The sequence below is a fragment of the Miscanthus floridulus genome, chromosome 3 (assembly GCF_019320115.1).
Source record: "Miscanthus floridulus cultivar M001 chromosome 3, ASM1932011v1, whole genome shotgun sequence".
Classification (NCBI taxonomy): Eukaryota; Viridiplantae; Streptophyta; class Magnoliopsida; order Poales; family Poaceae; genus Miscanthus; species Miscanthus floridulus.
In genome coordinates, this window is record NC_089582.1 from 1,961,104 (window position 1) to 1,973,739 (window position 12,636).

The 12,636-nt window shown below is 43.7% G+C and overlaps 1 protein-coding gene across 1 annotated transcript; it reads left to right on the plus strand.

Annotated features, from left to right (window-relative positions):
- Positions 1-5,006: 5,006 nt before the first annotated feature.
- LOC136544756 (disease resistance protein Pik-2-like) lies at positions 5,007-10,874 on the plus strand. The gene is made up of 2 exons (XM_066536819.1): positions 5,007-5,918; positions 8,743-10,874. The coding sequence occupies exons 1-2, from the start codon at positions 5,068-5,070 to the stop codon at positions 10,763-10,765; spliced, it is 2,874 nt and encodes a 957-aa protein (XP_066392916.1). The 5' UTR covers positions 5,007-5,067; the 3' UTR covers positions 10,766-10,874.
- Positions 10,875-12,636: the final 1,762 nt, after the last annotated feature.

The following is a 12,636-nucleotide window of genomic DNA, read 5'->3' on the forward strand; positions in this document are numbered from 1 at the left end:
CCCAGTCCCAGTATAAAAATATATATGAAATTTGTTCTCTAGGTCAGCCCAATTAGCAATGGAGTTAACAGGCAGTGATGAGAACCAAGTAAAGGCTGGCCCTGACAGGGACAAAGACAAGAAACAAACTCGATGAGCCTCTTCAATGGATGCTTCGCCCAACTATGTAAGATACCGACTGATATGTTCTATTATGCTTGTGCTGTCTTGGCCAGTGAACTTAGCAAACTCTGGGAGCCTCTAATTTGTAGGAAGAGTGACCAAATCGTACCATTCTGGATATGGACGTTTGTACGACAAGGTTTGCCCTTTCGGCTTCAAACTGAACTGATTCTTCATCATCTCGGTTACTCTCAGCAACAACTCATCAGCATTTGAATTTGGATTTCTCTGCACCTACTGACCCATTTGTGGATTAAAATTCTAGGTACCTTGGTACCCTAGATTTAGAATCATGTGAAGAGTATTGTAATCTGTGCCATAATGATATCCTTGTGAAATCTCCATCTGTTGGGTCTTTTGCCGGTTTGCTGCTTGAAGTATCTGGTTATTAACGTTAGGATCTATATCTCTACAGATCCTTTAAATTGATGGTGCTATTTTTTGAGCCAATGACGTTATGTGGCCTAATGTGCGAAAATTAATCATCTGGTTCTGACCTTGCCTCGTCGGCTGTTGCATATGCTGCACTGACAATCCAGGATTATACTGTATCTGATTCGTAGTAGCACCTTAAACTTGCTCAGATGAACTCTAAACTACCTGGACATCATCATTACCAGCTAGTGCTGCTTCTTGATGGCTGGTACTGGCTTGATTAGTCCTCTGAGTCAACGGATGTGGAATGTTATAATAAGCCGGTCCAACCTGATCAATTGGAAACCTATAAAACACCTCTTTCATGGTGTTGTGGAATGTGTTTATGAAAACTTCATTATGGTTCGATATGGCATCATGAACAGATTTGTTCACAGCTTCCACGAAGAAACGCCTGTCTTCAGCTTTATCTGCATCTGTCTATCCATGCAACAGAACTCTTGGTAGTGGATATTTCTAAACAATTGTATTGTCATGTGTTTTGGTGTAGGACAACAAACACTTGTTTTGAAATTCTTCTGTAGCTTTGCTGATGACATCTTTATCTCCATTAGGTAGGTCTTCATAAGGTATCATAAGGATGTTGTTGTTGTTTTAAGCCACAATGACGATTGTGAGGTCCCATCGGGCATGCCAGAACGTGCGTCGGCACGAAAATGTGTCGGGCACACAAGCAAGCCAGAAGAGTCTGCTCGATGGAGCTGGAGATTTGCCTGACTTCAACGCAGGGATGGTCGATCCGGCGTACTCCTCCCGAGACGTGCCAGTCAATTTGACCCTGCAATTGACAAGGAGAGAAAATTTATTAATAATTTAAGGTGGAATGTGCCGGTCTGTGCCCAGACTGTTCCAAGTGTGCCGCTTCAGGAGCAGCCATACGGGAAGAGCAACTGAATAGCCGATCCATACAGAAATTGGTTGTTACGGACTGTAAAGCTCAGGGGTAGCGATTAATTTCATATTGACAGGTACAGTACTCGTAGATGTAAATAAGACCATCAGCTATATAGATATTGCTAGTGTAAAGCATTGAGCCGATGAATCTAATCAGGAAAAGATATAGCACACGAACGAATCGACTATCTGATATGAACGGATCTACAAACGCTCTAGATCTAATCTGTTACCATCAACAGTGAGGTTCGATCGGATAGATGGCAGATATGATGATAGTAACAAACTAAAATCGAAGAATCCGTAAAAACATCCGTACTTCGATAGGTTTTCCGAAAGACATGCTATATGTGAAGGCTCGAATGAATCGACTAAAATAGCCGATTTAGGTGAAGATGACTACAGCGTGTGAACAATCCTATGGACTCCTCAGACTCAACCAGCTATCTCTAACAGTGGGGTTCGACCGGATCAATGCAGCCATGAAAAAGACAACGAATCAAACCTTTAAAGTACACATATCTATTCACGCTTAACAGAATCATGTAAACATGCTGTAGGCGTTAACGCACAAGCATCGGCTATTTAGCCGATGCAGGCAGAGCAAACAGTTAAGGTCGAGCCTAATCAAGAACAGATCTACTAACTAGCATCCTTCAATCTACAGTGCTATCAGTGGGGATCGACCGCATCGTTACAACCATAATAGTGAACTGTAGACCAGATTTAATTAACCAGCAAACCTCTCCAAGATCATACGTGCCTTAACCGCATACTATACGCGACCAAGATTGAAATAGAACAGCCGATAAAACATAACCCGTCGTTCATTGTAAGAAGTATCATGTTGTGACAAAGCAAACGATGGACCCAAAAGATATGAGGCTGATCTAAATCAATCTCGACCGGGCAGATTGATGTTGCTGCAAACTACTGACAATGAAAAACATCAGCAAGATTGGTAACTTAATGAATCTACCAAAGATTGCCACTCTTAGGTAGAGCCGATAACTTGACCTTAATCTAATTCGAGCAGTGGAGGTCGACTGGATTGATGCAGCCGTACTTGAACTAGACAAGAGTCGATAACTAGCTTATACCAGAGTCGCAGTGGAGGTCGACCGGATCGATGCAGCCGTACGAACAGAAGTATAAGCTATGACGGTACTTCTAGACAAGCCGGAGGTCGGCCGGACCGATGCAGCCCTGCTCGCTGAAGAACTCGTCGAGATCTACTCTACTCCTACTCCCTAAGGGGTGGCGGGAGCCAAAAAAGTAAGTAACTTGTATTTGATTGATTGTGTCTTTTACAATAGCCGGGGTTCAGTATTTATATCCGGAGTCTAAACATGAATCCTATTTAAGTATGACTCAATACAATCTTTGGTATATAAGAGAATATTCCTAACTTAAGATAACTTTGATCCTAATCTTTTCCTTTTTGTAGAGTCCGATATGTATTTCTCGACGCCAACCGTAGCTCATTATCGTTATCTGCTGACATCATTCAAAGGGAGCCGATTCCAATGCCTCCTCTGAATCAGCTGATATCGATCTTCATGCAATCGAGTTCTTGATCGACATAATTTTAGAAGATTCAAGTTACCGTGTTCTTCTCCCCAAATTTTAGTGTAAACGACTAGCAAAACAAAACTGAAAAGGACGACGATACGAAGACCGAGGAGGCTGGTTGGCTTACTGACAGGATTGTGAGAATCGGTCCGATAGAGCAGATTGGATTTCCTCCAGTGGTCCTGGGGGCTGCTACACAGATGCTGCTATTTCCGGTATGACAACCCTGTGAACCAGTAAGCAACAAGTCATTTGCTCTGCACCATTGTATACTTGCTATCAAGAGAGAAGGTAAAAGAGAGACGATGAATGGATCAAGACTTAGGTGGCGTTTAAATATAGGGAGTGAAGTTTAGGGATTTCACGTGGGGTGTCAGATGAACTGTCATATGGGAGTGTTCGGATAGTAATAATAAAACAAATTATAAAAGTCCTTAGTAATCCGTGAGACGAATTTATTAAGCCTAATTAATCTATCATTAGCACATGCGTACGGTAGCACTACATTGTCAAATCATGAACTAATTAGGTTTAAAAAATTCGTCTTGCAAATTAGTCGTAATCTATGTAATTAGTTATTTTTTTTGTTTTTATTTAATATTCCATGTATATGTCAAACATCCAATATGATAGGTCCGTATATATCAAGAATGACTGGCAGGAGGCGGGCTGCTGCTGATTTTGATCCCTTGGATCAGGTGCCGGCTGCGGTCAACTGAATTCTCTCCCCAGATCCTGTAGTACTAGGGAGGGATGCGCGCTTGCCCGATGCCCGCCTGGATGGCTGATGTTGGTGTTGAATAGCTCTACACGGAGACATCCCTAGAGAGTCTGTTCATGTTTGGGCTGTTATGTAGACGTCAGCAAGTATTATGTGATTGTGGCTTTGTTTAGTTTCCATCAAAATTCTAAGTTTTTTCACTCTCTCTATCACATTAATTTTTGGACGCTTGTATGGAGTATTAAATATAGGTAAAAAAAATAACTAATTACACAATTTAGTTGAAAATCACGAGATGAATCTTTTGAGCCTAGTTGGTCCATGATTGGACAATATTTGCCAAATAAAACGAAAGTGGTACTATTCATCAAGTTGAAAAAACTTTCGATCTAAACCAGGCCTGTATAAATAACCTACTTCACCGCACACGCTACGTTCTGTTCGAGTGTTCGCGTTCTGGTGTCCCACCGCCCCGCGTGAGCCGCACGCCAATGGGCCGTGGCACTTCTAAAAAAAAAACGCGCTAGGCAGGCAGATGGTCCTCGCCTTCCAAGATACCTACCGTGCGTAAAGACTAGGGGTGTTTTGGTTTCACAGACTAAATTTTAGGCTATGTTATATCGGACGTTTGATGCTAATTAGGAGGACTAAATATTAGTTAATTATAAAACTAATTACACAGATGGAGACTAATTTACGAGACGAATTTATTAAACCTAATTAACCCGTCATTAGCACATATTTACTGTAGCACCACATTGTCAAATCATGAACTAATTAGGTTTAAAAAATTCGTCTCGTAAATTAGTCATAATCTGTGTAATTAGTTATTTTTTTAGTCTATATTTATTACTCTATATACGTGTCCAAACATTTGATGGGACGGGGACTAAAATTAGGTCTCTGGTCTCCGGGAAAAAAGCTGAATGAACCTGACCAGCAGGTTCCAACCTCGCAAAGTTCTGAGAAAGACGTGCATTTATTATGCTATAGAGGCACCTTCCCCAGTCGCGGCCGCCATGCGGGGACGAACACGCCACGCCCACGCGGTCGTCTTGCGAAGTTCGCCCTCATTTCTTGGTTAGTCCCTCGGTGGCGTCGAACTCTGGGACTGATGAGACCTCCACTACACTACTACTCCAGAGTCCAGACCAGCCGACCAGCAGCATATAAATCTCTCCCCAACCCCAACTCAACCGACAGTTGTGTGGCGCACTCCGGCTCTGCTGAGCGCTTCTTCTCTCTTCTTGTTACATTACACGGACACGGGGAGAGAGAGGGCTATGGAGGGCGCCCAAACCTTGCTGAGCAATGCCGGGCAGCTGCTGAGTTCAGAGTACCAGCAGCTCAGTGGCGTCGGCGGCCAAGTTGTTGAGCTGCGGGACGAGCTGGACGCCATCAATGCTCTCCTCATCATGCAGTCCGAGGCAGAGGATGGGGCCGTGGACCGCTTCCTCCATGTGTGCATGCGGCAGCTGGGCGAGGTTGCCTACGACGCGGAGGACTGCATCGACCTTTACACCCTGCGCATCAGGTCCCAGCCCACCGACGGCGTGCGCGCCTGGCTAGGACGCCTGCTCGGGACGCTCCCGTCTCGCCGCCGCCTCAACTGTGAGATCAGAGCCCTTCGCGCCCGCACCCTCGCCATCAGCGAGCGCCAGGCGCGGTTCGGCGTCAACCGTGACGCGCTGCGCCGCTCCCCTCCTCTGCTACCCGCCCCCATGACAGTGTCCGCTCCAGCTAACGACGCCGACCGCCGCCACCGACTGGTCGGCATCGCGGAGCAGGCTGATAAACTGGCTGCACGGCTGAAGGCGCCGGTTGGCGACGAGGGTGAACGCAAGGCCGTTTTCTCCATCGTGGGGTTCGGCGGCCTTGGCAAGACGACGCTGGCCATGGAGGTGTGCCGCCGGCTAGAAGCGGAGTTCCCGTGGCAGGGGATGGTGTCCGTGTCTCAGGCGTTCGAGCCGAGCAGGGACCTCAAGATGTTGCTCACGAACCTTCTTCGGCAGGTCGTGAAGCCCGAAACAGCTGACGACAGGGGCTTCAAGGAAGAGGCTGCCCTGGGTGCAATCGACGACCTGGATGACAACGGGCTAGCCAAAAGACTCGAGGAGCTTCTCGTGGACAAAAGGTACTACTGTACTCCTCTGCTTCAAATTATATGATGTTTTGACTTTCCAGATACTTCCTCTGTTTCAAATTATAAGTAACTTTGATTTTTTTTTATTTATTCATTTTGCTATGTATCTATCAAAAAAAAGTCAAAATAACTTATAATTTGGAACTGAGGAAATACATAGTTTTTGTTATGTGCGCCTCTAAATTAAAGGAGCTTCTAATTTATACTATCTAATGATAAAAGTGACTTCTCACGGACCATGGTAGTTCTAATGATACCATATTTACACTATCTATTGCTATTATAGTCTTCCTTTGAAAAGTTCACATTAACCCTAATTAGAAGTACAACGCCCGTAATGATTGTCACTATTAGATCTATTCTGTTTTTCTATTTACCACATCTGACATTGTGAAAATAATATAAGGCAAGCCCTTAATCTTCGTCCTAACTAATCATGCATCTATGCCACTATGAAAGTATAGGCTCATAAATTTGCATTTAAATCAGTGGCCCAACCGTTCTTGTAAATAACCTAAAGTAACCTATAACAATGTCGTTACACTAGTAGAGAACAAACTTCTCGTTTGGGTCGGTTTTTAGTTTTAGTCTCGGCCATATTTGGACCTGGGACCAAAGAGAGGATTAGTCCTGATTGGAGCAACAAATCGAGACTAAAGTCACCTGCCCAACGGCCAGAGCCGTAGGCTTTTGCATGAGGGAACCTCTAGTCCAGGTTATGAAAAATAGCATAAAGTAATTGTCTAAATTTGCATCTACCTACATCTATCATTTATAAAAAATACCAAAGTACTAATATATGTGCTTATACAATATCCACCTCTGACTTCTTAAATATATATAGAAACAAACTAACTTAAGTAATACAATCATGATGTTAGTCACCATTCGCACCAAGGTCCCATTTGGTGGAGCTCTGGCCGGCTTGGCTCTAGCTCCTCCTTGGGCCATGTAGCAAAAAGTTATTGTATCTTTCTTATCAAAATAAACTAAAAACCGTATTTTTTGCTTCACCAGCTCTGGTTTCTCCATGCACTATAGCAAGGAGTTGAAGTCGTGACAAACATGACCTTGTATACATATTTGTATAAGAAACAATGGTCACATATCTATTTCTAGGTCAAGCATATTAGTTGAAACTAAGGTTTTAGCTAAGTATATGTCAAATACACATAGAGACGTGTGGCAATCACTACTATAGAAAACTTGCTAGAGGCGGGCGGAATCGATTAACGGAGACAGGCATTGCAACTGCTTCCAATCAAATGCCTTCGTTAATGCAGATTAATGAAGATGGTTGCTTTGCCCACCTCAGGCGGAATCAATTAACGGACCTCCGTTAATGTTCTCCAGAAAATCCAAAAAACCAAAAAACTTGCAACTTTGGAGAGTTAAACCCACAACTTGGTGCTCAACACTACCACATCTCTACCACTGAACCACACACTAATTCATGTCTATATATAATATGTTATTATTTTATATCAATATTTTGTAATCTTATATTGAATACTTTGGCTACTAAATAAACTCAAATGGAAAAACTTTTAACTACAAAGTTTTAAATCTTGTTAAGTACTACAACTTTGGTGTGGGATGTATCTCTATCAGAGATAGTTTGAAATTTTTTAAAAATTGAGTCTCAAAATATGTGAATTTGAAAAACACATATTTGAGACTCTAGATGACTTTAAATCAGAAACTTGTCAATATCAAACATGTAGATTGGGTCGGCCACTAGAACTTTGGTATTAACTATGTGAACATTTGAGATCGTTTAGGAATTCTAAATTTTAAATTTCAAAATATATAACATTCGAACACGTATTTGGGACTCTAAATATCTTCAAATTAAAAACTTTTTAACTAAACAGTTGTAGATTCTATTGAGAACTTTAACTTTTGTATAGACCATGTCAACATCCAAGATCGTTTGATAATTTTAAATTTCAAAATCTATGCATTTACAACAATATTTTGGGACCCTAGATAGTTTCAATTCAAAAACTTTTCAACTACAAAGTTGTAGATCTTGTCGAGAGCTACAATTTTGATATAAAGATTGCCTTCATCCGAGTTCATATAAAAAAATTATGAAATTTTTTTTGTTGCAATCATTAATTGAGGCATACATCTTAAGGCACCCGCCTCCGTAAATCGATTTATGGAGGCGGACCCTTAGAACGACCGCCTCGAAAAAAAATGACCACCTCCGAAAATAAACGATTAACGGAGAAAGACGTCTTAAGTTGCCCGCTTCGGTTAATGGATTAACAGAGGCGGATGCTTAATGCCGCTCGCCTCTGTTGAGCATTAACCAAGAGGTGGGTGCTCGGCCGGCTGCCCTGAGGCGACCGTCCAGCCCGCCCGCCTCAGATAATAAAATGGCACTGTCTCGCAAAATCTTTTCTATAGTAGTGAATGTGGAAAACAATGAATGGGTATTAAAAAGTATATAGTAAGTATAATTGGAAACTAAAATCTATCACAACTAGGAAAAGATAAGAAAATATCTATATAAATACCGTGTTAGAACACGAAGAATTAGGGAGGAAAAATGCAAGTAGTTTGAATAGATGCGGCCTAAACTTATCTATGAATTTCTAACACTTCCCACTCTTCTAATATGTATAGAGCATGAGCTGATAGACTAGTATAAGAAATAATAATAATTGCACTTCCCACTCTTGTAACCTTGTTCTGCAAAAATAAAGAGACTGCACATAAACATTTTCATACATTTTGCACATGAGGGGTCATAAATTGCCTTCTGGATATATGGCTAAACTAACTATATTACATATGCTTAAACCAGGTACCTCATAGTGATTGACGATGTTTGGAGTGTGCGAGCATGGGAGGCAATCCAATCCAAGCTACCAGAGAACAACAAGGGTAGTAGAATCATCTTGACCACTCGGATAGAAACAGTGGCCAATGCATGCAATCCTGCTAGTTTTAGTGGCCTTTGCATTCATAAAATGGAACCCCTTAAGCTTGAAGATGCCAAGAAGTTGTTCGTCAGTAGAGTGTTTGGCTCCATGGATGTCGCTTACCCCAAGGAGTTTGAAGATGTAATGAGCGACATCTTGAAAAAATGCGGTGGGCTGCCATTGGCCATTATCAGCATTGCTAGTGTTTTGGTAGGGTACAAATCACCAGGAGGCAAAGATAAGTGGGATAGAGTCTGCAAATCACTTGGTTCTCAAATGGAGATCCACCCTACCCTTGAGGAGATGAAGCATATAGTCACACTTAGCTACAATCACCTCCCACATGAGCTCAAGGGTTGCATGATGTACTTTAGCATTTTTCCAGAGGACTATGTGATCAGAAAGGACCGACTATTGAACAGATGGATGGCTGAAGGATTGGTTCATCAAAAGCGAGGGTTGACTATGTGGGAGGTTGCAGAGTCTTACTTGGACGAACTCTTGAGTAGGAACATGATTGAAGAAGCAGGCCATTTGGGTGGTTATGCCTGGAAGGCGCAAACATACAAGGTGCATGACATGCTTCTTGAGGTCATGGTGTCCAAGTCCTTGGAAGCTAACTTTCTTAGCCTGCATGGAGGGCAGTATAAGGGGATGTTGTATGACAAGATCCGTCGCCTCTCCATCCATGCTGACATAGAAAGTGTAGATTCTGTAGCAAAGAGAAATGTTGAAGGCCGCCGAGGCGAGGATACTTTGAACATACAACATGTTCGATCACTGAGCATGTTCCAGCTCCATGGGCAACACAAGCTCCTAAAAACGCTAGGCAACTTCGTCCTCTTGAGGGTACTTGACCTAGAAGACTGTGAGGGAGTAACAAACAAGCATGTAAGGTACGCCTGCAATCTGTACCTACTTAGGTTCCTAAGCTTGAGGGCCACAAACATAAGCAAGGTGCCTAGGCAGATCGGGAATCTAGAGCATTTACAAACGCTTGATCTAGCTTACACGTTTCTTACTGAGCTGCCAGAAACAATCACAAAGCTAGAGAAACTCGAGTACATAGTGTTCTTCAACAAGGATAATCATTCGGGTACTATGTGGACTATGCCCCGAGGAATAAACAAAATGAAGGCTCTACATGTGTTGCGTGGGGTATCTCTTGGGAATGACTTTAAAGTTGCCCAAGAGGTAGGTGAACTTGAGGAACTAGAAGAGTTAGACTTATCCATCGACATCAACAAGGCCATTGATGAGGAGGTTCTCAAAGAACTTGCTCTATCCATAAGTAAGATGCACTCCCTGCGGTGGCTCAGTATCGGACGACATGGAAGTAGTAATGATGGTGGCAAGATACTAAACTTTCTCCATCACCTACCAACACCACCACGACTCCTCCAAAACCTTTGGATCAGAGGTGACATTGCCAATGGGTTGCCCAGATGGATCGGGTCACTCACACATCTTGTTAGTTTTACTACTGCGATTGCAACCCTTACCGGTGATGAGCTCTTTGGCGTCCTGTGTATGCTGCCCAACCTGAAGACATTGTGCGTGTACTGGGACTGCTACAGTGGGGATGAGCCAGTTGCACGCACCATCCACAAATTTCCGGTGCTCAGGGACCTGCTACTTGGAGGTTATCTACCCAAAGTTATTCGGTTTGAGGAAGAATCGATGGAAATGCTTGAGATGCTTGAACTTCGCTTTGACGGCAGGTCCAGACACGTGGCGGAGAGGAGCATCATTGGCATTGAACACTTGACCAACCTGAAAAAGGTTACGCTCCACTGTTTCGGAGACAACTCTGCACTAATGGACGCGGTACTTGAGCAGATGAAGGCTGAGAATGATAGGCGCTCAAGGTCCAACCAATTCGATATTGCAGTTAAATATTGGTGATTGTTGTATCGTCTTATTTACTACTGTTGAGAACATCAAAGCTGGTTCTCCGGCCATGTCTCTTTTGTACCCTTTATAGTACTGCTGCTTTTCCTCCTAATGTTATGTAGTCTTCACAAAAAAAGAGTTCCCTTGTCTTTATGGAAAACTTACTAGTTTGTGTGTACACTGTTGTGCACTTGTGATTTCAGGTGAGCCTTCCACACACTTGTGTTTGTGTTGGACATTACACACGCTACTTGATGTTTGTAGGTACCTCCCGCAGTGCGAATTAAGGGACCCGACTACCAGAGCCCTGCTTCCCAAATCTCAGTTCCCCTTCCTGCTGACGCCTGCTGCGCCCACGGTAGTGCCTATCCTGCCTGATTCAGCAGTTGGCACTTGGCTTGGCAGCTTCGCGTCAGAACGAACGACTACCAGGCTGCAGCGCAAGGGACCGTCCCCCTATGGTTGTGTCTCTCTGTGTCTTTGCCCTCGTCCCGCGCACCACCAAGCCAAAGGTCCAGAACGAGGGGCCTCCTCTGTCCTCTACTTGACGACCAAAGGATGGCGGAAGGTTGGTTTTTCTGGTCTCTTAATTCATTTTGGGACAGCGCTCTACTTTCGCTTGCTGTGAAGGCGGTTGTTTTGCTACCGATGCCGGAAGCGCATGCAGGGCAGGTTGCAGCCCAATCAACAACAACTCCAAGCCACAAAGTCGCCTAACAGGAGTGCAACATCTCCATGGACCATAGTCCCTAGAGCGCAGGAGCTGACGTGCAGCTGCAGCCTTGTTCTCCCTGGCATCGGTAGCAAAGCACTGTTGCTCCTACACGATGAGGAGGGTCTCCTGGCATCGAAGACGGAGGGAGGGCCTGCCCAATGCGCGTGCAGGGGAGTATCGCAACGGGTACGGCAGCATGAGGTTGCTGCTCTACTTCGACGACTTTATGGTGAGCTGTGTTAGCATTGCTCAAAAGGATGATCCTAATCCTGTATCACAGAGTTAAGCAATGAACGCGAAACTGGGCCACAGCGAGGAAGTCGCACTAGGTGGCCCAGCCCAACTCATGCACTACCGGGCTAGGGTCGTGTCTGGCTAGCGTGGATCAACTCATTATCAGGGCTTATTCGGATACACTCGTTATCTCAATCCACCTCTGTTGGAGTGCATTGAGATGAAGATGAAAATTAAAATAAGTTTCATCGCAATTCACTCAAAATACGAGTGTATCCAAACAAGACCTTGGATGGTCTTGCGTGGCCTGGATTAAGCCAAAATAGGAGGTTGAGTCGTGCATGCCCGATGGACTGCCATCAGTCGCTAGTACTTATTCAAGCGAGTGATGAACACTACTAGTGCCTCTACGTTAAAGGTGGCGGTCAAAATGGCTTGACGGAGGTGGACAGGGCATCCACCTCCGATTAAGTGTATGTGTTAATGGCGCTTTACGGAGGTGGGTGCCACGGCCGCCTCTGTGAACCAAATTAACGTAGGCGGTTGCCTTAAGGAGACCGCCTATGTTAATATGCTTTAACGAAGGCGGTCGTTAGAAGGCACCCGCCTCCATTAAAGGATTAACGGAGATGGCCCTAATTAATATGCCCTGTTTAAAAAATATTTTTTTGCCATTTTATTTCAATTTGAATTCTCTTTTCACAAGTTAAACACACAAACAAATATAAAATATTGTGCAGATCCTTTTTATGCTCCTTTTTAATATTGTCGTAGACATGTTAAGCAGTGGCGGAGCCACAGCCCTGCAAGTCCGACAGCTACTAGTATAAATAGTAGTATATACATAGCTGTATTTCTGTATCGATATCTATACCTAATATTAAATAGGCAAAATTTCTCTCCCATTTTTTTTTGTCCCGCTCTCTCTAACTAT

Bases quoted from the DNA above. Each gene is read 5' to 3' on its own strand.
- LOC136544756 (XM_066536819.1), top strand. From the start codon at position 5,068: ATGGAGGGCGCCCAAACCTTGCTGAGCAATGCCGGGCAGCTGCTGAGT. The intron at 5,919-8,742 runs GTACTACTGTAC...TGCTTAAACCAG, and splicing joins GAGCTTCTCGTGGACAAAAG to GTACCTCATAGTGATTGACG.